Source organism: Chelonoidis abingdonii, chromosome 20, assembly GCF_003597395.2.
Source record: "Chelonoidis abingdonii isolate Lonesome George chromosome 20, CheloAbing_2.0, whole genome shotgun sequence".
NCBI lineage: Eukaryota > Metazoa > Chordata > Testudines > Testudinidae > Chelonoidis > Chelonoidis abingdonii.
Genome location: NC_133788.1, coordinates 12092998 through 12119275, shown reverse-complemented (window position 1 = coordinate 12119275; position 26278 = coordinate 12092998). Strand labels below are relative to the sequence as shown.

The 26278-nt window shown below is 40.6% G+C and overlaps 2 protein-coding genes across 9 annotated transcripts in view; both read right to left on the bottom strand.

Annotated features, from left to right (window-relative positions):
• The window catches only part of RABGEF1 (RAB guanine nucleotide exchange factor 1), a 63009-nt gene extending 45032 nt beyond the window's left edge, over positions 1-17977 (bottom strand). The window contains exons 1-7 of the mRNA XM_075059541.1: positions 17895-17977; positions 15254-15395; positions 12460-12652; positions 11625-11794; positions 9957-10135; positions 8458-8830; positions 6700-6787 (exon numbers count right to left, since the gene is read on the bottom strand). Coding sequence (XP_074915642.1) covers positions 6700-6787; positions 8458-8830; positions 9957-10135; positions 11625-11794; positions 12460-12603 — 954 coding nt within the window. The 5' untranslated portion in view covers positions 12604-12652; positions 15254-15395; positions 17895-17977. The remainder of the gene's footprint in view (positions 1-6699; positions 6788-8457; positions 8831-9956; positions 10136-11624; positions 11795-12459; positions 12653-15253; positions 15396-17894) is intronic.
• A 4535-nt stretch (positions 17978-22512) lies between these two features.
• TPST1 (tyrosylprotein sulfotransferase 1) overlaps positions 22513-26278 on the bottom strand; it is a 63656-nt gene continuing 59890 nt past the window's right edge. For 5 of the 8 annotated variants that reach the window (XR_012657310.1, XR_004372880.2, XR_012657308.1 and 2 more), the window contains 2 exons: positions 24562-24609; positions 22513-23102 (listed from right to left, as the gene is read on the bottom strand). Coding sequence is in view for 2 of the 8 variants with exons in the window: in XM_075073913.1 (XP_074930014.1) it covers positions 24592-24609 (18 nt within the window). In the remaining 6 variants the exon portion in view is untranslated. Of the gene's footprint in view, positions 23523-24561; positions 24610-26278 lie in introns of those variants that run through there. The other 3 variants (XR_012657307.1, XM_075073912.1, XM_075073911.1) reach the window with 2 other exon arrangements.

Here is a 26278-nt window from a genome sequence, read left to right as displayed (position 1 = left end):
ATATACAATTTTAAAAATTTAACATTTGGTATTTTTCATATTAAGCTCTCAAAGTGCATCACAAAGATGAGGAGGTATCATCATTCCCTTTTTACAGATGGGAAACTGAAGCATGAAGAGGTTAAGCAACTTGCCCAAGGCCACACAACAAGTTAGCTAGAAAACTGATAATGGGATCTAGGTCTCTATTTGCTCCGTTCAAACCACTGGTCAATGCATATACAGAGGTTTAAGAAACTAATAATTTTAATGCAAATATTTGTCCATGCAGCAACCTAAAAAATAAACAGAATTCAGTTTTTAACAATTACTCTCCCTCAAATCATCACAATTAGCAGAGATTTCACTGTAATCTAGGTTTTGCAATTTGCACAATGAAAACATTTGGAATTTTTATACAAAATATTCCATTCATTATTAGCAGGTTCCCTTCAGCATCACTGGAGAACCAAAAAATAATAGGCATCCTCTCCAAAGATCCTGTGAAAGATGCACCACACTTTTAGGAACCTACATTTTGGGCTAAACAGGCTGCACTTACTGTTCCTTTGACAACAGGCAGGGCAGCACGTCTTTCATAACAAAACTATGTTGATGACATGAAACAACCACATGATCCATTTATCAGAATGGAACAGAGGCTCTGACGTTTATCCAGATAAGCGATAGATTCTGCACAGAAAAAATACCTTACAAGTGCTCAGATACTACAGTGACAAAATGGTATAAATACTTGGGCCATGTTTACACTACCCGCCAGATCGTGGATTGATTCATCATGTCTCATGTAGATGCGATAAATTGATCCCCGAATCGACGCCCAAACTTCACCTCGGCAGGAAGAGTAAGCAGAGTCAACGGGGGCGCCGCAGCAGTCGACTTGTCGCCATGAGGACGGAAAGGTAAGTCGAACTAAGATACTTAGACTTCAGCTACGCTATTCGCGTAGCTGAAGTTGCGTATCTTAGATAGATTCCCCCTCCCCAGTGTAGACCAGCCCTTAGGGCGTGTCTATACTTTAATGCTGCAGCTGCACTGCTAGAGCACTTCAGTTTAGACACTACTACCTACACCGATGGTGTAGGTAATCCACCTCCCCAAGAGGCAGTAGCTAGGTCAATAGAAGAATTCTTCTAACGCTGTCTACACTGGGGTTACGTTAGTATGTTTCTCAGCGGGTGTGGATTTTTCATGCCCCGAGAGATGTAGCTATACAGATTTGAGCTCCTAGTGTAGACCAGCCTTTAGACTAGGCAGAGATAGAGAAACAGGCAGATAGGAGGAGAGATCTGCAGGGATATAACTGAATAGAGACAGGGTGTTTGACTAAGGGCTTGTCTACACGGGGACATTAAGGAAAATTAATCTGAGTTAGCTAAAAGTGTGAATATGAAGTGGATTAGTTAAACCGAATTAAAACCCTGCAAGAACTTCTTAATTCAGTTTGGAAGTGAACTGAGATAAAGTGGCCTTAATTCAGTTTAATTCTGAATAACAGCACCCACAAAGAGATTTAATGAAGTTTAATTAATCCACTTTAAAGTCACACTTTTAATTATGTGAATTAATTTTCTAAGATGTGCCTGGGCATAAGCCCTAAGAGAGGTTCTAAGGTCACTGAAAAAAATTCAGTGTTATACAGATGTTTGGAGTCATTCTACAACTATACAGCATTCATTGAATATATATGAGGGTTAACAGATCAGTGTTTTTTGTTTTGTTTTTTTCCAGATTTACAACTTGCAAAATGTGATGGTATACGCCAAGAAAAGTTAAGTTAATAAAGTTATTTAAAGCAGTTACGGAGTATTATCCCCTGACATCCTCCTGCACAATTCTTCTCAGTTTCTGTCAAAAAATGAACACGTATTAGGCAGAAACAACATCTAAATCACTGTAAAAGTTTTTGTTTAGAACAAGTCCAGCCAATAGCAATATTGTTAACGCTCACAAACTAAATCACAAGACACAGAAAGTATGCTCATAATGAAAGCACAATGGCTCTTATGTTCGGAGTTTTCTTTAAACTGGATTTAAAGTTTTCTATGTCTCCTAGAGGATGTGGCAATTAAGGGCTTTAATTAAGATACAAATGATATAAGAACAACATTTTCTTCTTCCTGTCCATTTCTTTTTAATCTAGAGAACGAGAATAAGTTACCATATAATTTATTGGCAAAAATGTTAGTGCCAGAATATTACCACACGAGATCAACATAATCAGAAAGTACAAAATCCCCATCATAGCTTCTCCTGGGAAATTTCTAAAATGTGATCATAACACAGTCAAGCCCAAAAGTATGCTTTTAATCACTGCAGCTGAGATTCCCATTTCTGTCAACGATGCTGAAAAGTCAGACCAGAGCAATGTCTCATTTATACAAAGACATGAGAATTGGGCAAGCACCACTGAACTACCCAGAAAAACCAGTCATATTTTAAAGTAGTCATTAAATAAAGCGTTTCTCCTAACAAGAATTCAGATTTTGGATCTGAAGGAGGTTGTTTAGTAGAAAGTTCAGTCTGTTGCTTAAGGATCCCTTCCCCTCCAAAGAAACCAAAGTTGAGGAGCCAGCTGATAAGTGAAGGACTCATTCAAGTCTTCACTCAACTTAGGGCTTGTCTACATGACAAAATTTAAGTCAACTTTATCTAATTAGACCTGGAGCCTCCGAATTAAGGCAATTGTGCATGGCCACACCATGCTTACTGTCTCAATGGACTGCATCCTCACTAGCAATGCCTGCATTGATGCACAAAGCAGTGCACTGTGGGTAGCTATCCCAAAGTGCAGTTTGCCACAGTGTGTTTTGGGAAGTTTGTGCAATGCCTCATGGGACCAAAACGTTGCAGGGGAGAATGGGAACATTGCGTCGGCATCCCATGATGCACTGTCCTCCCTCCATCATATCAATGGCAAACCACCCAGTGGTTTTCATGCCTTAAAACTGCCACACGTATGCCATAACCCCAGAAGCATGGCACCTGCTCAGTTGTGCACTCTTGCTGTGAGCATCTCAAACACCTCATGCCTTCTCCTGAAGTATTTCCAGAGCCGAAGTAGCGTTAGCCACATGGAACATAGCAATGTCCTGCAAGCAGCTCTGCTGCAAGTTATTGGGAGGGAACACAATTCACAGTTGCTGCTGGCAGTCACAGAGCAGCTGTACTCTGTTGAGAGCTGTTTCTGGTCCCATGAAACAAGCACTGACTGGTGGGACTGCACTGTTTTGCAAGTATGGGATGACTAGCAATGCCTGCAGAACTTCTGAATGTGGAAGGTCACCTTCCAGGAACTTTGTGCAGAACTTTCCCCTGCCCTGCAGTTCAACACCACAAAAATGAGAGCTGCTCTGACAGTGGAGAAGCAAGTGGTGATCGCTATTTGGAAGCTTGCAATGCCAGAAAGTTACCAGTCAGTTGGTAATCAATTTGGAGTAGGTAAAATCAACTGTGGGAGCTGCTGTGCTCCAAGTGTGCAGGGCCATTAATCGACTTCTGCTACAAAAGGTAGTAAGTCTGGGAAATGTGCAGGACATAGTGGATGGTTTTGCCGTAATGGGTAGGGCAATAGATGGCACGCATATCCCCACCTTGGCACCAGACCACCCTGCCAAAGAGTACATAAACCAATGTTGAGATGCCTATAGTTATCCTGGGGGACCCAGCCTACCCCTTGCTTCCATGGCTCATGAAGCCATATACCAGCCTTCTGGACAGCAGTAAAAAATGGTTCAGCCACAGACTCAGCCAATGTAGCAAGATGGTTGAATGTGCCTTTGGTAGTCTGAAAGGGCACCGAAGAAGTTTACTAACAAGGTTGGACCTTAGTGAAGAGAACATCCCCATGGTTATGCTGCCTGCTGTGTGCTTCCCCTGTGGGGAAAAAAGGGGGAAATTTTCCGCAGGGCTGGGCAATTGAGGCAGATTGCATGGTAGCCATTTTTGAGTAGCCAGACTCCAGGGCAATGAAAAGAGCACAGCAAGGGGCGCTGCGTATCCATGAGGTTTTGAAAAGCCATTTCAATAATGAGTCAGAGTAACATGAGCTGCTTGTCTGCATTGTGCTTTTCCAAACCTTCTCTTGGCTTGTATCACTGTCCCTGTAAAGCCAACCCGCCCACCCCAGCCCACTGTTTCTACTCAATAAAGAACATTTGTTTCTCAAATCCATTTATGTACTTTATTCAACAACTATAGTAAAGAGGGAAAACAGACAAAAAAAAATTAGCCTTGGGGAAAAGGGGTTGTAAAGTTGGAACAGGAGAAACATTTTTAGCTGTGTAATATAACACAGTATTCTAGACCATCAAAGGTCTGTGAATGGGCACCTTCTGTTCCTTGTACCCTCCTCCCAAGATAATTGAGAGGGATAATGGACTTTTCTCCCACGCCTCAGGGAATGCTTTAGGGAAGGTGATTCTGTGCCAGGTGATGCTGGGTGGCTGCTTGTCCACCAAGGTCTGAAAATGGACTTCTTCTGTTCCTGCAGTTCAACCAGATGCCTCAATATGCCTGCTTGGTCATAATCCGAAGCATCTCATCCCGTGCCGCACACTCTTGCTCAGTGGAAGCTCTCCTGCTCTCCATGTCCATGTCTAACTTCTCAGACAGTGAAATCCTCCACCCGCTCACCTGTGGTCAGCTCTGTGTCAGCTGTCCCAGAGACGTTCATTATCTCAGTGAATGTGTTCTCCTGCGTTCTCTTTCGCCTTCTTCTAATCAGCGAAAGTCTGCTTTCAGGTGTTGATGACGTGCCAAAGGACCCATTTTCAGCTGGGAGTCAGTCATGGGAAAAGAGAAAGGAGCCATTGTACATCCATAGGATGTTTCCACAGCAAGGTCGTTTTCATTAGAACAAAACAAAAAAACCCACCCTTATTACACTAGGTGCAAGCCATAACAATCAGAATCCATAACCATTCACTGCACCGTTTTGCTGTTCCAGCCATGGTGAATAGCTCCCCCTCTCCCCCCTAGTCATGGGTGACTGCACGTTTATTGAAGTTTATGGCAGGCTCATGTCGGGAGCAGAGGTAGCTAGTCAAACAATGGCCCTTCCCCATAGCACCACGGAAAGCTGTTTACAAACAGGGCGGGGGGGGAGGGGGTGTTTTCACTCTCAAATTGCAGAATCTCACATGTGGGGCCCCAGTCCCCTAACAGCCACTTAAACTACCTGCCAACCCATGCCAAGCACAGTAAAGGCACATTAGCAGCCGCGTGGTTTGGCGATCCGGAATGTGGGGTGGGGGAGGTCTATATGATCTTTTTTTCTTGTAACAGCACTTTTAATGACAACTTCCCCTATTTCCCCTAGCCAACCCTATGAGATATCAATCTCTTGAGGGTAATAGAGGCAGAAAGGAAGCAGATGCTGCAAGCGTCTGGGTATAGACCCAGTCCTCATGCTGCTATGCTGTATACCACAATGATGCTAGCAGCATTCATTCAGGAGTTGCATGGGAAAGTGTCCTATCATGGTGGAAGAAATAAGACTGCACTGCCCAGAAACCTTCTGCAAAGGATTGCAGACTACCTCCATGAAAGTTTTCTAGAGATATCCATGGAGGAATCCCCAGACTATCCCAGTCCACATAAAAAGTAGTTTTTGGGGCCACCCTCTGCGTAGCTGAAGCAGCCTCTTGAAAGCAAAGAACCCCAGCACCTCGCTTTTTCTTCACAGTAAACATGCAATACCACCGAATGTGTGCACCTGCTAAAGTTTAACTGGACTTTGACTGTAATTGTATACTCACCAGAGGTTCCTTCCCTGACATCACGGTTGGCCACCGTAACGTCCTGTGACCCACAGGGCTCCAGGGTTAAAAATATTTTCTGGCTCTCAGGGAGAATGGATCCACCGCTCACTGTCTCCCATGATCCTCATCCACCATATTCTCCTCCTTGTTGTCCCTAGACTCACACACCTGTGAGGTGTCCACGTTGCTTGTGGGGCTACTGGTAGGGTCACCCCAGAGAACCGCATATAGCTCATTGTAGAAACAGCATGTGTGGGGTTCAGCACCAGAATGACTACCTCCCTTGCCTTCTGGTGCGGTTGGCAAAGCTCTTTTATTTTCACACGGCACTGCTGTGTCCCCCTCATATAGCCCTTCTCCACAATTCCACGAGCAATCTTTCAATAGATGTCAGCGTTTCTTCTGCTGGATCAGAGCTCTGCCTGCACAGACTTCTCCCCACACAGCGACGAGATCCACTACCTCCCATGCAGACCAGGCTAGAGTGCATTTGGGGAATGTAGTCTCTCCATGATTAGCTGTGCTCAAGCTCGCATGCTCCCAATGCTGATCAAACAGGAAATGGGAAATCAAAACTTCCCAGGATTTTAGCAAGGGAGGGGCTTTTTCCTTTGTACCTGGCAGCAGTGCAGCAAAGTTGAGAATGATCTCCAGAGTGGTCACAGATGAGCATTGTAGGACACCACCTGGAGGCCAATTAAGTCAAACTACACAAAGCTGCATCTGCACTACCTCAAGATCAACCCATGAAAATCAAATTAAGTGCTACACCTCTCGCAGAGGTGGATTACAGAAGTCAACATTAGAGACAACTTGGTCGGCATAAAGGACCCAGTAGCATAGGAATATACATTAACAGGTTGACTTATAGCAGCTTCCTTTGACCTACCTCTGTAGTGCAGACCAGGCCTTAGTGAAACTACCTTGGTTAGTTTCATTTGCCATTTCTAGAGTGTTTCAGTTTTAGATTCTCATGCACTAGCAGGGTGCTGTTGTTTTTCCTCAGACTGAAGGGGAATCCTAACCTTTAAAAAAAGATTCAAAAGACTTGTTTTTATCCTCTCCCTTTCCCCTTCTCCTTTCTAAAACCTAAATTCTAATCCTAAACCTGAACACTTGACAATGTTCCTTTACAAAGATACACAAAGTCATGACCTCCCAAGTATAGCCTTATAAAGAAGATTCACTGTAATCTCCTAAATTAAACAGTATGGGTGAGAGCTAATCAGCTTTTTTGTTCAGAACATGCTATTCAAAGATTCTTACTGAAATTCTTGATAAACATCTTAAATGCAAGTTGTCTTCCCAAAGATCTTTTTGGTCAACAAATTAGATTAATCAACCCAATGAAATGTAACATGAGGGCCTACAATTTACATTAATATTTCCAAGATTAAATTTTGAGGCCAACCCAAGTGTCTTTCCTGAAATAGTGGAGATGATTTGAGATACTCCGTACTATAGTAATGTTTCCAGGATTTAAATACATTCCTACATTTTGGATAAAATTATGTATTTGAACTTTCAACAGAGACATTTACAAATTTCAGTATTTCAACTATCACTTTCAGGGAAGAAAGATGATCCTGGAATAGCCTCTTTCAGTCTAAAAGATAATGTGCTACAAAGACACATTAGCTGGTAATTGGAGTAATCTTTAAAGATGAATTACAAAGTCAACAATTACATTTCTTACTGCTACAAGCAGGGAGGACAACAGGGATATTCATCATGTAACTTAATTTTTTTTTCAGGGCTTGGTTTATAAAATCTCACCATCCAGCTTCCATTTCAGAATCATTTGGAATTATCATTGGATCTGGAAGAGTTAAGTTTACAGTAATTCATGTGTTGAGTGTCTATCTTATCTTTGCTAATTGGGGCATACCAGTAGGGTTTTCCCATTTTCCAAAAGCCTTTCCAAATGATCATTTTGTATACAGCTTCTTTTTGTAGGTGTAGTAAATATTTAGAATTTTTAATGCTGAGAACCGGCTTTTTGTGAATTTTTTGTAATTTGTCCTAAATGTATTAAGGAACATAGCCTGAATTTGTTAGATGTTCTTTTGGTCATAAGAATGGAAATAACTGAATTATTATAATACAGATTTGTAATGCAGATTCTCAACAAAGCTAATTTTTGAAAAACTGAAAGAATCACAATCAACCTTAACATTAGGACATTCTTCCCTTATCTATTTAAATTACCAGGTATTTCTGAGTTGCACTGTCAGTATCTTTGTACTGGAGTGGTATTTAGCTTTATAGAGTGATCAATCTAGCAGACGTGACCTAAACCGTTACACCAGCTGGTAAAATTGAAGCCACGATGTTCTCAAATGGTGCTAACACCACCAGCAGCCATGATTTTGCTTGAAAGTGAGTGAAAGTTGCACTGTCCACTTTTCAGACCCTGCCGTTACAGAAAAGGCACCAAGCAGGTGGGCACCTTTCAGAAGGTGTCAAGTTAAGATACCTGAGCCAACAATTTTGTTTCAGGCTAGTTTTTCAAGACGTTATCATGTAACAGGCTCCCATTTGCTGAACAGCTAAGCATTAGCCAACATTTCAGCAGGTCAATTCCAGTGCATCTCAGCAGCAATGCATTTCCAGAGACATATTGCAAAAGGTAATATTAAAAGCAACTGTTGTCTAGAAAAGACTTTTTATGCACTTTCTGAAAAGAATAACTCACCACCAAGTAATCTTGAATTCATAGATGGGGCGCTTGCAGTAATAATGGTTTATCAGATGTTTATCACACACACCAATGCACTGATGATCCACAGTAATTCCCTTGTCTGACAGATCTGTCACAATACAGTGCAGAAGATCGTATACATCAGCTACAGCCTCCCAGGGGCCAAAAGATACATCTACTTCACAGTGATGTTCAAACAGTTTTGTCTCACTTTCACTTCTTTCAAAACGTAGAGTGTTGAAAAGTGGACACTCATATGGGGTGATGGGCATTTCTTCCTTGAAAACACAGATCTTCAATTTTGCAAATCTTGCTTTTCTCTGCATGGCTCTAAGCTTAGCTATTTCAATTATCCGTTCCAAGTGTTCTAAACAACAACAAAAGTAATAAACAGTGAATGTCATATGAGGAACAGAACACAATGTTTTCATGTGGAATTTAATTACTGCATCAAAGTGGCATGAATTTTTCTTAAAACAATGCCAGAGGCAACGAAAGATATACTCAAGGGTGGCTTGCCGCTAGATACAGCCCACAATAATGAAATTAGTCATATTCATACTGAGAGCTTATATATGCCTTAAATTCCAGTTAAAAACAACCTTATGATTGCAAGGTTTATGATGACTGCTTAAGCCCAAAGTTCAAGTTGTGAAATAACCAAAGGATCACAAGACTGAGAAAAAGACCAAAAAATCTGAGTTAAGTTAGGTGTGAAGTCACATGTATGGCATTATTCTCTTCAACTCAAGGCCAGTCTTATACTGGCTTATTTTTAATATAAACTGTATTCAGATAAGATCTCTAGGGTAATGCTAGTATGTGCTTACAAGGAACAATGCAAAACACAGTAGTTTTGCTATTGTCTCAAAAAAATTGATTGTGTCACCTGTACGCTCTTTGAGGCAGACGCCTGTTTATTGTATGTTCAAAAAGTACTTAGCCCATGTAGGCACAATACTCGTAATAATAAATAGCTGTTGAAACATTTCCTAAAGATCTTGAACACACCACCTCTTACCCAAGGAAAGAGATGCAGGCCCTCAAGAGAACCACCAATACAGACTCAAAGAAACAGTTTTGTTCAAGAATCTCTTCTCACACTTCATAGTCTTGATCATGCTCTCATTCAAGTCTAAGGAAAAACACTCATCACCTTGAAAGATGCAGGTGGAAGTGCTGTGTGGGGGCTCCAAAGATGTGAAGAGCTAGGATGTTAGAGCACTGTAACTACCCAAAAGCAAAGCCAAAAATTGAAGCTTGGAAATGGAAATTAGGAGCCTAAATAGGTTTGAGGATCTGGGTCAAAATTATTCCGGTGAATAGGAAATAGCATCAGAGCTGCAGGATTTTCTTCCCGTTCATGAAAACCCTCTTTGCGTATTTACCTCAGAACACTTCAACACTCTTAGACAGTAAACTCAGTCTTTTGAGCATTATTTATACCACACATATCAAGCTACAATATACATCATCACTATTCTTTAATTTACCTTTGTAATATGGCATTAAGCCCAGGAAAGCTTGTCTAACTTTTTCTCCTTTAAGAGGCTGGACTTCCTCTAGATTGTCCAGCAATGGTCCTATGGAATAATATTGAGCTTCCTTGTAAACTGACCTCACCCGTTCTCTCGGTGGCAGGTCACCAGATCGCAGAAAGTTAAGAACGTCTCTAAACAGAAAGGGGGGCGGGAATATTATTCAATAACAAGTCTTCAAAAAAAATTGAGAAAAAAAAGAACTTAATTGTTAATCTGACATAAAATGGAGACACCATTTTACTCAGTCCAGCAATTTTCAAATTCAGAAGGTAAGAAGCAGCTCTCATTCTTATATGAATTGTAAACTCTATTTTCAAATGCACATTTTGAGTGGCATTTTTGAGCCTCCAGCTGGAAAATGTGATCTCTGTGAAGCTAGCAGCGTGGGGATCCCAGTTTAGAAACACAGCAAACAAAACATTGAAGATGCTTTAATCTCTCAAACTGAAACAGGACACAGATTATAGTGTCGCATTGACAACACAGTGATTATAATTGTATTCATTAAGTACCCAATTTTGCTGAAGAACTAGGTGGGCAGATCCTTCGGCTCACTCAAAACCTCACTAACATCAAAGAGCTCCAGGAGGGCAAGTAGTGTCTGGCTGTGGAGTTGTCTTTACAGGATCAGGGCCTTCTGCAAGTATTCTGACAACAGAATGAGTGTTTCATTTGAATGTGTTTAACAACGGTTTAGATCAGAAAGCTTTGTAAAGTGTTTTTTTCCATCTTCAAACATTAACTAATTCATCCTATTAGCGAACATAGGGCCTGAAACAAAGAACACACCTGCTCCTTGGCCCTTCTTTATATATTTCCTGCAGTATTATAAAGTGCTGGTTTGGTTCTATAGTGTATATCACAATTAACTCAGTTTCCAGTAAGAGAGCTGCCTGCAGTAAGCAACTCACAAAAGCCATCACTTGTTTTCAAATAAACAAATGAGCTTAAACATTCTAGGAAATTCTGACTTGATTATTTTGGACTTTGTGACGGATTAAGGAACAGTATTGATTGGCTTTGAAGAGAATTAGGTCCTCAACTGGAGAGATGAAGAACATCCCCCTGGGAAAAAGTATTTTGGAAATGAGGTTAGAATGTCCAACATATATTTCTACAAGCAAAGATCTGATTCTGAAAACACTTACTATTTGGAGTAGTGATTACTGCCAACAAGGGGAACTAAACATCAGCAGAATCATGCTCAAAATAAATAAATAAAAAGCAAGCTAATATCTTGTTTGAGACCTTTAGAAGGATAACAGAGCTCTGAATATAACATTGCCAGACACCAACAATTTAAAACAAGTTCTTTGACCCCTGCATTTTTCCCCACCTATAATATGTAAACAGGTCTTTTAAATATAATAAAAGATTATTATGCTTAGTTATGAAATAATAGGGTTTTTGGCACTGCAATGTACCAAGAAGTTTGACAGTTTTCTGGAAGAAGTTTTAAAAACTGTAGCTGTATGTTAATCACACCAGTCTCTGATAAAAGATGCAATTCAAATGGGATTGAATTAGAAGACTGCAAACAAATTCTTGTCTTTCTTAAAATTAATGTTTCCTATCACAGTAATAGTTTCAAAATTAGAGTAGTAAGGGCAATGCACATACCCAAAGTAAGTTCCGTCTCTGTCAATAAAATATCTGCCTTGAGCATCTGTTGGAATGTAGTGTCTTCCACTAAACATAGCAGCCAACATGGTATCTTCATAGCGTCTTAGCGTTGACAGCCTGGTAGCGAAATACATGCCTCCTACATTAAGCGGAACAACTTCTGGGAACTGGAAATGCAATCATATCACTTTTTAAAAATCATTCTGTGATTATTCACAAACATGTATATGACAAGATCCCTTGACCCACACAGAGGAGAATCTCTATGAAACACATGATAAGATTACAGATCGAAGATGGCACAAAGATACAAGAAGATCAAAGTCTGAAGGTTTCATAAAGATTGGAGGAAGAGGGAGAGGGAGATCTCCTGGCACAAAGGAAGAAGGAGACTGTTCCAAGCATAGAGCCACTGCATGAAAGGCAGTGACCAAGGAGTGAAACAAGGGAATGAAGGAAGCAGCTCAGAGAAAAATGAGCAGGTAACAACTTTTGGCAGATACAGGTCAAGGAAGAGTTGTGCTGAGTTTAGAGGGTAAGAATTACTGATTTTTATAATAGGGTAGGAAGCACTTCTCTTTCTAGTGTAGAAGACAGCAGATAAATACTAACGTGGATGAGGGGAGAGTATGGGTTTCGAGGGTAATACACTTGGCTATCATGCAAAAAAGGAGTTCAGTTTCATTCACGAAGCTAGTTGGCAATGGAAACTAAACTAGAAACTCTTAAGACTTCAGCATGAGGAATAATGGATTCCCTGATACTGTACAATGGAGGCTCAAATGTAAACACTTCATCAGCTCAGATGAGAACAATCTTACACTATCCTTACCTGCTGAGGCAGCAGAGGCAGCGAGTGCCCTGCCTGAGTTGCAGTAGGAGTGGCAGGGTCTTGGAAGTCATCCTCTGCATCTGAACTCGACATGGCATTGTCCAGATTTCCACTGGCTTTGTTCTGCCCTGTGACTACCACCATCCCTCTGGCTCTTGTAACCAGGTCTGCTGGGCAGACAGCCGTGGCAATGCTAAATGAGACAAGACCCAAATTATCTGGATACTTTCCCTACCAGCTGCAATCACAGGGCTGACAGAGGGACATAATTGTCCTGCTTTGTACAAATAATTTATGACACTGTTATTATTGGGAAGTGAATCATTATAAGGATGATTATTATTGTGCTGTGAGTCAAGCTCACAAATGCACAAAGATCTGGAGGAATGCAGTCTGCCCAGCAGTGCCAGGAAATCTCCTTGTCAGATCCAGAGCAGGAGGCCCCTCACTGGCTGAATAAAATGCTGATTTTCATTTGCTGCCCAATTCAGTGTCTGATTGGCTTAGTTCTTTTCAGCAGCAGAGCTGTCATTTCTCAACTGAATTCCAACTAGCTATTGGTTCATCTGCCATTAAATTGCAATTGGCTGCTTGCAGAGTTGCGCTCTGAAAGCTGTTCTCTTATTGGTTGGACTGCGCTGTAGTAATCTTGTTATTGTTTACAATAATGTTGCAAGATGATTAAATGACCTGACATCTTTCAAAGCAGTTTTGGCTCTGCTGTGTGTTAGTGCAGTAGTTTCAGACGCTTACAGCATGGCTTTCTGCACATTTTGCCTCACCTGAAGGCTTCTGGTGCAGTTCTACCAAGTCACGTAAAATGTTAACCCCAAAAAACGAGCTAAAAACATGTTGATTAAGTTTTTCTGTGAATTGAGTCTCACGCCATTGTGGATTTAGACCAATGCAGCATGATGTGATAAAGGCCCATCTTATGTGACAGAAAAGCGAGGCTGACTAGATGGAAATACTGTGCTTTCTTCTGTGCAGCATAGGGGGAATTAGTAAGGGAGGGAGCAGGGAAGTCAGAAGGCACCACTGAATCCTTCTCTTCTGCCACTATTCTCTACACTTTGTTTGCTCACTGTGTCTTTTCCTCCTATAAAAAGACTTGTGTACATACTGCAAGGGGAAAAACACCACAGCTCAAACAACTTCTTTTAGATTTCTAGCAGTGTGTCAAACATACGCCTGTGTTATCCTAATATTTGTGATGGTCTCACTTAAGTTTGTAGCTGATTTTTACATTGTTATTACTCTGGGCCGGGTACTGGTATTTTGTCATGAAAGGGACTGCTCAAAGAAGCAAGCATGACTCTAAGATTAGGACCTTTGTTTACAGGTCTTATCTTTCTCTCATATTGGCATTCTAGCCTCATTTCCAACACATCCACATCATCCTCATCATCCCTCCAGCCTGGGGACTGAAGTCCCTTCAAAGCCCATCACCACTGCTCCTCAGTCTGTCAGAAAGTAAAGTACAGAAACTCAGCAGGTTTTAGTATAACCAACCTGTGAACTGTATTATTAAACAGTTTTTATTTCCATTTCACAGGAAGACAGGCTACCAGTAGCCTCTCCCACAACAATTCAGCTCTTTGGAATGAGCTACCATCTGCTTTCACCCCACATTCCTACCCTTTTTGGTTGGGAGAGTACGAGTTCCTGGAGTCTTTTATCCCTTCTCAGATCCCGTCTGCAGTAGTCCTTCAGCACCTAGCATGTCAAGTGTCTCTTGTTTTTAAGCTTCTACATTAACAGTAATTTGCTTCCTTATCCAGCATCACTCATTTATCAGAGCCAGCCTGCTCACAGGTAACAGATACTATTTATTTTTTTAAATAACTCAGTGCTGGTAATAATAAATATGACCAAATCATTTATCTGAAGGACAGTGAGAGAATTGACTTTACCCTCTCCCACCTGACCAAAAACAACCCTAATTTTGGACCAGCTACCCTGATGGTCTCCACATACGTCTACAGTAGCCTTAAAAAACAAAAACAAAAAACAAAAAAAAAAAAACCTGCCATCATTAGCACTACCAGCGTGAGATACGCCAGCGCTCTCAACTTAGCTATGTACTTCAACACTTATATGGCCCCCATTATCAAAGAGTCTGAGCACTTCACAATCTTTACTGTATGTATCCGCATGACACCCCTGTGAGGTAGGGCAGTGCTATTGTCCCGATTTTACAGAGAGAAAACTGAGGCTCAGAGAGGCTAAGTGACTTGCCCAAAGTCATAGAGGGAGTCTGTGGCAGAACAGATAATTGAAGCTAGGTTTCCCAAGTTGGCATCTGTCATGAGCAATGCTCTGAAACTGCTCTATATCAAGTCAGTGAGGACTCTAGGGGAGCCTCCTCTCTGTGAGCATACTGCCTCCAGGGCAAGAAGCTTACACAGCTTCGACCTTCCTGGGTCTGACTTCAGAGCATTCAGCATGCCCTTCTCAACCCTGTGCGCTTCCCAATAATAACATGCCTCCATAGCACCCTGTTTGACTGCTCAGTTGTGGAGTTTGGTGTTCTCATTTAGGCACCCAAGTATGAAAACCTTGATTACAAAATTAGCATTTCCATTCAAACTTTCCAGCAATACAATTGCCTCTATAGTGAAGCTCAGTGTACATCATCAGCACCCAAGAACAAGGATTTGTAATAACATCTATTTTGCCTTTTTAAATAGGTGAACAGATTGATTTTGTTAGTAAGACATTTCAGTCAGTAGTGAAAGAAGATGAATATTCAAATAAATTAGAAAAAAATTAAAATTATATTCTTTTGTTTAACCTGTGTTTTGATGCTCATTTATAGGCAGCTGAAGTTACTGTCTAAAGCTGCTTCCTTTCCTGCTCACCATCAGACATCCCTGCATGCAATGGACTAGTAACATCACTATCACTGTTGACCAGCACTGGAACAAGAAGTCTGCCTAAAAGAAAAAAGATAAGCAAATCTTTCTGAACTGGTGTTTACACTTTCTGATTCTCAGACACTAAGCCAATGCTCTTGTGTTTGGGTTCATAGCAGTGCAGGGGAATATAAGAAATTCGCTCCCAAACTCCTCCTCCCTTCATAAAATCCTGCTTTAATTGTTTAACTGAAAAATATTTTCATTATTTCAAAAAAGCATGTTCACATTAGGTTTTGTAAATCACTCTTTTTTTTTAAACATTAAAAAAAAAACAAATTTTGGACCGAAATTAAGTAGCTGGTGCCCCTTTAATTTTTCAAGTATATCATACTAAGGCCAAATCTAGTAAAGAAAATAAATGGAGACACTTGGTTAATAAGATGTATCATTGTTCTAAATTAGGCATCAGATACCTTAGTCTCTTCTAATTAATCCAATTATGAAGAATATCCTCCCAATTTACAAACTGCCGTTCCACTTAGTGGACAAGATTACTTCCCCGTAACTTGTTAGCTGACATTTTCCCCCTAGATATGTGTTTTTTCTAATCTCAGAGTTACTGAATGAGCCTGTCCTGCTAGTTTTGTTTCATTCTCTAGGGAAGACAACATTCCTAGTACTGTCTCACCTTCGATTATTATCCAGATTAAAGGAGGAGTATGTGTAGTGTTTCATGCAACTGCTATCACAACTGCTGTTTTCTCAGCTCTTTTCAGATTGGTTTAAGTAACTGCTTCTGAGGCAGAGCACTTCTGAGATGTGGTGTCAGTGAAGTTATGTACATAAAAAATGATATAATAAACAGTGTATAATCCAGCATTATCTGTGAAGTTAACCCAAGGGATCAGTTAGCCTGTTCATTTTACAACTCTATTTCCAGAGCATGGCTATTCAAACATAAAAAAGTATTCTGTGCTGAATTTTAAGAGGCTTTAGTAGATTTCAATGGAATCTTGGTTTTTGCAGGGACAGAACTCTATGCATGCCTACTGGAAGATCAGGAGTAACTTTTGAAATGAGTCCCATATAGTCAAGGATTTGTGCATACCGATTAGAGCAGAGAAATTGGGGAAGAAGAGCTATCAAACTTTGAGAAAGGAAAGCCCCCAAATAAGTGAGAGAATATTCTCAAACAGCAAAAGAACCCCTGACATGTTAAACTGATTTGTAGCATTCTGCCTACCACATGTCAGTAATATAACTGATTGTAAATGTAAAGGCCGGGGTATATGAGACATGCTTAGCAAAAGACAAAAGGGTATCCTGCACACATACCATGAATTAATTCTATCTGGTTGGACCAGGCGGAGCAGTTTGAAGCTAAGATATATTGTGTAGGTGGATATGACTGGAAGCAGCATCACCAGCAGTAACCCCCACCCCACCCCAAGTGGGAAATTGCATTCAGAAGTAGAGATTATCCAAACTAACCAGAGGATGCCAGAGAACAGATGATGTCTGCCTGTGTGTATTGCCCGTTCTGTATTTGCTGACAGAAACAATAATTAACACCAGAAGCCTGCACATTGTCCCCTTCCACATCTCTCCCTACAAAGCTATTTTTCTCACCTGACACAATCTTTAGGAGCAGCACTGTTTGTAGAGTCAGGAATGGGCGAGCCTACTGTGACAGCCATTCTTATGCCACCTAGTGGCAACAGTCCAAAGTAACCTATTTTTTGTTTGTTTGTAAGACAGCTGTTCCAGCCCTACCAGGTCTCTTGAGGGAGTGTTTCCCACTTGCCAGGCAGCAATTTTAAGGCAGTTTTGTGAGTACTCGTCTCAGCTGAAGAATTTTGCTCTGTGTTTCAATTAGACCTATAGAGTTTCAATTTTGATTTTGTCAGACCCTATTGCAACTTTCCACACTTAGATGCTTGGGGGTGACAGCTTTTTAAGAAGCAAAATAAACAGCTACCTGCCAAAACTACATCCATCACCACATGGGCAGACACCTAGCTGTCTACCAACGGTCTACCTTTTAATTTTTTTAAGCAATTAGAAAAGCACCTCCGGATCTACCCATCTGGCTGTAGGTATCACACTATCACAAGACAGAAAACATCCCTGGTAAATGACTGCACCACAGGAACCTCCCCTCAGGTATATGCGGGTGAATAGTGACCCTTATGCAGTGGGGCTGCAGCTCCAGGCTTTGGGGACGGGAGGGGAGACTCCGCACAGATCTTCCACGTTTCAGGAGCCCCGTCTGAGGGAGCCCAGCTAGAAACACCCCCCCGCACTCGCACACTGGGGTTGGAGCAATAACCAGCGATGTACATTTGCTGTCCCCTCGTCCCAGGTGGCTGCCCGGCCCCTCACTTCTGAGTCTGCCACAGCCCCTTGCGGGGGAGACCGGGGGGGGGGCACACGCTCCCCCTCCCCCCATGGGGCACGGCCCCTGGCTGGGCGAAAACGGGCTGTGGCCTCTTCTCCCCTCCTGGGCAGACCCAGCTGGAGCCGGGGTGCCCCTCGCCCCCCAACGGACGGGGCCGCCCCCGCGCGCCCTCCCCTCACCTGCGCTGACAGCTCCCCAGCTGCGGAGGGCCTCGAAGGGATGCGCAGCCCCCCCTCCCCCCTCTTGCTCTACGTGCCGCGTCACGCGCTCCTCCGCCCGGCCGGAGGGGGCGTGGCCTGTCTCCAGGTGGGCGGGGCCAGTGAGCCCCCTTCCTTCCCCTGGAATAAGGGCAGAGGGTCGCGCCCCGTCGCTCACATGCCGTTTGAAACGTGTGGGCGGGACTGGTGGGAAGGGTGTTGCTGCAGCACGCGGTGATGGGCAGGGAGGCCCCCAGGCACCAAGGAGGGAAGTAAAGCAACGAGAAAACCCGGGCACAGCAAGGGAACAAGCCCTAAAACGGCGCTGCAGAAACAGAGCCAGGCTAGTACCTGCAGAATACATCTTAAAAAGCAGAACCTGCACCTTACTTTACCTCGCCTGCCACATTCTAGACCAGTGGCTATTTAGACCTGTTACCCACCTTCCCTATTTGCTAACAGTTAGTGCCTGTATAAAGCTTTTCACACATACACACTGCATACTTACATTTTCTTAGGCATGATTACATTTACATGATAAACTGGATTTCAAAATATGATTTCACATAGTTCTTTTCAAAGTTACCCTATCTGAAAAGGCATCTGAAAGGAACATCAAGTAATGGCAGCACAACTAAGAGAACAAATGGAAGACCCCTATTTACAGCCTGTGAACATTTTGATGCTGATTGATGCACATTGTGCTAAAGTCTGCAACTACCCCTTCTTTTTAAAGAATGTAATCTGAAGTCCAAACAAATTATAGGTGACAGTTTCTCTTCATTAGTTCTCTGCCAATGTGCCTTAAAAAGTAGGGTTGAGAAAGGGTAGACTGAGTTGGCATTGCTAATAGACTGCTATAAATCCACAGTATGCCCACATCTTGAATACTGCATGCAGATGTGGTCCCCCCTCTCAAAAAAGATATATTGGAATTGGAAAACGTTCAGAAAAAGGCCACAAAAATTATTAGGGATAGGAACAGCTGCCATAGGAGAGATTAATAAAACAGGGGCTTTTCAGCTTAGAAAAGAGATGACTAAAGGGGAGATGATAGAGGGCTATACAATCACAACTGATGTAGAGAAAGTATTATTTACTCCTCATAACACAAGAACTAGGGGTCACCAAATGAAATTAATATGCAGCTGGTTTAAAACAAATGAAAGGAAGTATTTTTTCCACACAACACAGTCAACCTGTGGCACTCCTTGCCAGAGGATGTTGTGAAGGCCAAGACTACAGCAGGGTTCAAAAAAACAAAAAACAAAACAAACAAAAAAAAAAAACTAGGTAAGTTCATGGAGGATAGGTCCATCAATAGCTATTAGCCAGGATGGGCAGCAATGGTGTCCCTGGCCTCTGTTTGCCAGAAGCTGGGAATGGGTGACAGGGGATGGATCACTTGATGATTACCTGTTCTGTTCATTCCCTCTGGGGCACCTGGCATTGACCACTGTCAGAAGACAGGATACTAGGCTAGATGGACCTTTGGTCTGACCCAGTATGGCCATTCTTATGCTCATTAGCACTAACTAACTGTGGTGATGCATTTTGTGCTGTGACCACCTGTCCACTTGGAACCTGCATCGGCTGAAACCACCAACTCACTTCAAACAGGCCACCAAAAAGGCAGCATATATTGCAAGAGCCTTTTTAAATAGCCATCAGGTAGAATCATGAATATTCTACATCACTCACTGCATAATCAATGACAGCTCTTTCATTCATACTTTAGGCCACAAAATATTTAGATTGGACAAATACAAAATGAGGAATAACTGGCTAGGCAGTATACTGCTGGAAAGGATCTGGTGGTTATAGTGAATCACAAATTGAGTATGAGTGAGCAATGTGATGCAGTTGTGAAAAAGGCACATATTCTGGGATGCCTGAACAGGAGTGTCATACATAAGACACAGGAGGTAATTCAGCTCTACTTGGCCCTGGTGAGGCCTCAGCTCAAGTACTGTGGCCAATTTTGGGCACTACACTTTAAGGAAGATGTGGACAAATTGGACAGAGTCCAGAGCATACCAACAAAATGATAAAAGGTTTTTAAAAAACTGCCCTATGAGGAAAGGGTAAAAAAAACCTGAGCATTTTAGTCTTAAGAAAAGAGGACTGAAGTGGGACCTGCTACCAGTCTTCAAATATATTAAGAGCTGTTATAACGAGGCTGGTGATCAGTTGTTTTCTGTGTCCACTGAAAGCATGACAAGAAGTAATCAGCTTCATCTGCAGCAAGGGAGATTTAGGTTAGATATTAGGAAAAGCTTTCTAATTACAAGGATAGTTAAGCACTGGAATAGGCTTCCAAGGGAGGTTGTGGAATCCCCATCACTGGACGGTATTTTTAAAAGAACAGGCTATACTCAACCACCTGTCAGGCATGATGTAAGATATACTTGGTCTTGCCTCAGCACAAGGTAATGGACAAGAACTAGATGACTTCCCAAAGTCCCTTCCAAAGTTCCAACCCTACATTTCTGTGAATAAGCTATTAAAGGAGAAAGGAATTGAAGAAAAACAAACAAGTCAAACATCTGATAATACAGAATAGTATTCATTATCTGTCTGATGGACACTATGTAATGAAGCTTTTAGGAACAACGTTTATACTTGTACATTTTTAGCTGTTAACACTTATGTTTATACAGCATTTCATTCTTAAAGATCCTAAACCATTTCATGTGTTTAAACTGACAAACATATGTAACGGATCGCTGCTCTAAAGTACATGAATTTGGGTGTAATGCAGCAACTATAATTAATACCAGAATGTTGCCAAAAAAAAGTCTGTTGCTCATGAAAGAAAAGAAAAGAAAAGAAGGTTGCGACTAACTTCAGAGGATTTTTGTCCCAGAAAAGAGTAACAGTTCGATAGCAATCTGAAAATAATAAAGACCATTTTCAAGACAAAACTGTTTTTATCATCTACTTCACTAACAGATTGTTGAGACCCAGAAATTAAAAAGAAGCACTTCTCTATTCTGTCACTAGGGGATGCTCTGTGTTTTCTTTGGCTCTACTGTACTAAGCTATCAGGAATAGAAGAATTTAAATTAACTCAACAATTGTGAAAGAAACATGCCTCACTCCTTGTTTGCATCTATAAAAATGTCTTTCAATATAGATTTTTTAAAAGTACGACTAACTCCCATTTTAACCATTTCAAACTGAATTACTTGCACTGCAGTAAAAGGAAAGGAAACTCCCTAAGCTGCCAATAAAAACAAACAAACAATCTGTCCCTCTCATCCACAATAAAGGGACAGAGTTAGGCTAAACAGAGAAAAATTCTGATGAGAGCCCACAATATTTGAGGGAAGAGTGAAGACATCTGCAAACTTTAAAACTTCAGTCAATTGATCAGGAAATAAATTAGTGCACACACAAAAATTCCTCTTAATAATTTTTCTTAAAATACTTTGCCAGACAAGATTTGATGACAAATGATCTCTCTATTTTTAGCAGTATAATTTACATTTCAATATTTTATGAACACAAAGTTCAAAATGTTTAAGAGCAAATGTGTTTTTGGACCCCCCTAACCCCCCCAAGAAAACCGCTAATTTTAAAGGGACGGGAAAACCAAGCTAAGTGCATTTTCAAAATGATGACTAATGCCTTGACAGAGTCCTTTCAATATTCTGGTGAGACATTTATAATTTTTAATAAGCAGCTGTAAGTGTAGTACAAAGATCCTCCCACTCAGCTGTCATACAACCACCCAGACGACTTCCTCTGGGTGGGGAAAAAGTATAAATGACATTTCAGAGGTTCTTGAATTATCATCAGTGCAGAATAATAGTTTTATAGAAGATAGGTTTTATACTGTTTATCAGAGGAATCTTGGTAAAGAAAATATTTATTTAACCTACTTTATAAATTATTTACTAGTGTCTTATTAGCTTAGCATCCCTGCGCTAAATCAATAAACAAGCTAGTTTATGTTGTAAATACACATAGAAAAACAGGATTTACATATGCAGAAACAAAATTCCAATATACACCTCTACCCCAATATAACATGGTCCTCAGGAGCCAAAAATCTCTACCATGTTATAGGTTAAACCCTGTTATATCAGGATAGCGGCGGCAGGGCTCCAGTGGTGATTTATAGGGCCCGGGGGTGCCCACAGCGGCTAGAGCTCCAAGCCCTTTAAATCGCCGCCCGAGCCCCGCTGCAGGAGCCCCAGGGGTAGCAGCAGCAAGGCTCCAGCGAAGATTTAAAGGGCCTGGGGCTCCCCGCAGCAGCCGGAGCCCCGGGCCCTTTAAAGCTCCGCCTGAGCCCCACTGCCAGAGCCTCAGGGTAACCGTGCTATATGCGAACTCGTGTTATATCAGGTCTCATTATATCGGGGTAGAAGCGTATTAGGCCCCAATCTTGCAAATCTCCATGTTCTTAACTTTAAGAACATGAGTACTCCTACTGGTCACACGTTAAAGTTAAGCACATACATAAATGTCTGTCATCTCAGGGCATCAGTTTGTATCTTTCAATATTACAGCTATTCACCTGAAAGGTACAGTAACACCTTGCTTCTGCATGACGATCTTCTAGTTAAAAGCTGCATTAATAACTCAAAAAAAAAAATCACATTTAAAGCATTTATTTTGAAAAATAAAATACAAAAGATCACGGCATTGTAAATGTACATGTAATTTATCAACATCTTAGAAATGATTTTTTAAATAATTAAAAGAAAGATATTTAACAATTTCCATATCAATAAAATTGAAACAGGCTCAACTGTTCTACCAAAAAACACAAATTAGGACAAGCACAGGCCACTTTTACAAAATTTCATACATTTAAATTCCAAATGTTTCACAAACCATTTTTACAAACCCTTTAAAATTAAGCTCTGGAATTAAACAGAGATATAGACAGAATAGCAGTTTCAACACAGGCGAGATTTTGTTTTAATTTCATTTTCAAACTGTAGAAACAGTTGTATAAATGTAACACAGTACATCATCATCATCATCATCATCAGTGGAAGGTTCACCATATCAGAAAAGTGCTTTTATTGTTACAGGTTTAAGTGTGCTCACAAAAAACCAAAAACAAACCAAACAAAAAGCCCCAAACAAAACAAAAAATACAGTCTGAAGGCAAATGGGAGAAGATTCGAAAAAAGCAGGCCATGAGCGGTACACCTCACTGATCTCGATAGGATGGTCCTTATAATGTCATGTCAAAGAGAAAATAATAATTAAACAAGTTAAAATGAGTGCACAAATTCTATTTGTTAAAATTCATTTTGCAGCCCCATACATTTTCATAAATACAAAGACTAATTCACAGTTGGAATGGCAACAATCTCAACTGGTCCAAAATTACCATCCAAGCTAGGCACAGCCACTCTTGAACCTTTCCTTCAACCCCATAAGGATGTTTTTAAAGCGTGAAACCTTGTCGGAAGTAAGTCATTTGTAAGGCAAAAGACAGTGAACAGCTTTTTATCTCTGTATAGTTTCAGTAAACCCTTTAGCTACATAGTGCAAATTATTTTTTTTAATCAACAACTTTCTCTTCCATCACAAGTTGACAGTGAAATTGCTCCTGAAGATGCTTTCAAGGAGATTTTGCTGCTTTGGAACCTAAAAAACAGCACTAAATCAAACTCCAATGCCAATTATTTATGAAAGTAAAATTATCTGAGATATAAAAGTTTTAAATGTTTTTCTTACATAATACAAAATGAATGCTTTCCACACAGATTTCTAAATTAAGAATGTTTCCAAACAGAATTTATTTCTTTATAACGCAACATAATCCTTTTGTGTACATGTGCTATTTGTTTATTTGTAAACACTATGTTGCCTTGGTTTAATTTAAGATGGATGTTGCATTTTGCTGGGCACCCAGAATATTTTAAGCAAGGAGTGCTCTAAAAATAAACTCATTATTGATTATAGCATTAGCAGTAATGCCTTCACCATTCACCAGTGTCCCAGTACAAAGTGCTCTAAAATATGCATTCCCTATCCTGGCCATTTTTCATCCAAGAAATACAATTTTCCCTGTGGCTGCTTCAGGATGTATGGAACACTATAGGCAAAAAACTTAAGATTAGCTCTCTTTTTTTGGTCATTTCTTATCCCGCTCTTTAGCCAAAGAACTGTCTTTAAAAATATAAAAAAGTTTATTCTAAAAAACTTTGTCTTGTTAAAAATGCATTTCAATTTGATGTACAAATGTCACCTGTATATTAATTTTAACACAAATTAAGAATGTGAAGAGCTACTAAAAAGTGCCAAATAGTTTGTTCATTTTATATTTTCCTTTGTACTTCCAGCTGTAGCACAGCCCAGAGAAATCCAAGAATAGAGAAAATGGTTTAAATTCAGAGGTGATATCATGTATGGTTGTCTAGCAATCCTAAAATGATGTAATTTACATTTTTTCAGCTCCTCACATATTGAATTATACCAAATTGACTCATTTATATTACTTTTGAATCTGAACTCAATACCTTCCATCTATTTCCCCCCATAAGCCCCAAATATATTACTGAAGAAAGCAATTTTCCACTCTGAAGCTTCTATTAATGATTTGATATTTTAAAAAAAGATCACAATTAACCAGCTTAACTGAAACAATTGGAGCAGATAACCTTGTGATACTCCATTTTATTACCTTATGTGCAAGGTAAGTCCATCAGATATTCTACTCCACTGGTTCTGTCTGTTAAAGCAAATACATACATATATTAATATAAAATGCTATCACCAATTAAAACAAAATTAGTTGTTCTCCATTACAAAATAAAAATATCACTAATAGTGCCATTTAGTTGTTTGGTTCTTTTTATTATACTCAAGACTCAATCAACAGAACAAAATATTAAGTAGTAAGACTAGTTTAATAGAAGCAATTTCAACTCCAGCTTCAGATTTTCCAAAAGGGAAGCAATCATATATACTTCATAATTCCTTTAACATATACTGCCCATGAAGCATACTAACTCTGCTGCTATATCACGAAGAGTTTTTATGCAGTGTTGTTGTAGCTGTGTTGGTCCCCGGATATGAGAGACATAGGGTGGGTGAGGTAGTATCTTTTATTGGATCAATTTTTGTTGCGAAAGAGACAAGCTTTTGAGCTGCACAGAGCTCTTTTTCAGATCTGGGAAAGGTACTCAGAGTGTCACAGCTAAACACTTGGTGGAACAGATTGTCAAACATAGGGAGATAACACATTGCAAGAAACTATTCAAACTGAAGTGGCAATTAACACCTCTGCAGCCATAGGACAAAGGAGAGTTACTGGGCTGCAGACTGTTGTAATGAGACATAAAACCAGTGTCTCTATTGAGACCATGATTTTTGGTGTCTACCTGAGTTATGAATTTAAGCTCCCATGCCTGTCTTTTGAAGGTATTATGCAGGTTTCCTTAAGGATAAGGACTGAAGTCAGATTTGGAGTGATCATTTTGTGGAAAGTGTTAACCCACGGATGATAGGGTATTTTTGTCTTTTATAATTTTTGCTGATTTTGTTGTTGAATGTAAAGTTGTTAAGGATGAAGATGAAAAGGATGTGTTTAACAATATGTTTAAGGTAGATATCTCAATGTTGTCCATTGTCTTATAGATATGTGAAGCAGCCATGTTGAGGGATACTGGTGTACAGGGAAGAAACATTAATAGTGGCAGGTATGGTGTTCTGAGGGAGGTTTGTGGTGGTGTGGAGTTTCTGAAGGAAGTCAGTCCTTTGAGTAAAGGGTGGTCTCAGCATAGTTTATATGAGTCCTGATATTCATTAAGAGTGCCGTGGTCAGATATGATGGGTGTGCCTGGGTTCCCTTGTCCGTGTACCTTGGGAAGCATATAGAAGGTCCCTGGTGTGGGTGTGTGGAAGATGAAGTGGTAGTTTGTCTTAGAGTTGTCTGGGGAAGGATTTGATGATATCCTTAAATTCTTGTGTGAATTGTGATATGGGGTCTTCTTTGAATTCTTTATGGTAGGTGGTGTAGGAGAGTTATCAGTTGGCCTAATTGATGTAGTCATCACAATTGAGAACTACAGTGATATCCCCTTTGTCTGCTGGTTTGATCACTATTTAATGGTTGGCTTTTAGAGACTATACAGCTATCCTCTCCACAGTGGAGAGACTGTGGTGGCCATGATGTTTGTTAAGAATGTCACAGCCGATTTTTTTTCTGAAGTAATCAATGTAATGGTCAAGTATGTGGTAGACACCCTGGATGTTTTTTGGGTTTTTTTTGTTTTGTTTTGCATTCTACTGCAGCACGAGGAATGGGTCACTGGCTGGTTTGAACTAGAGTAAATGGTAGATTTTCCAAAACTGAAATCTTTAAAATCGAGATTTGAGGACTTCAGCCAGAGCTTATG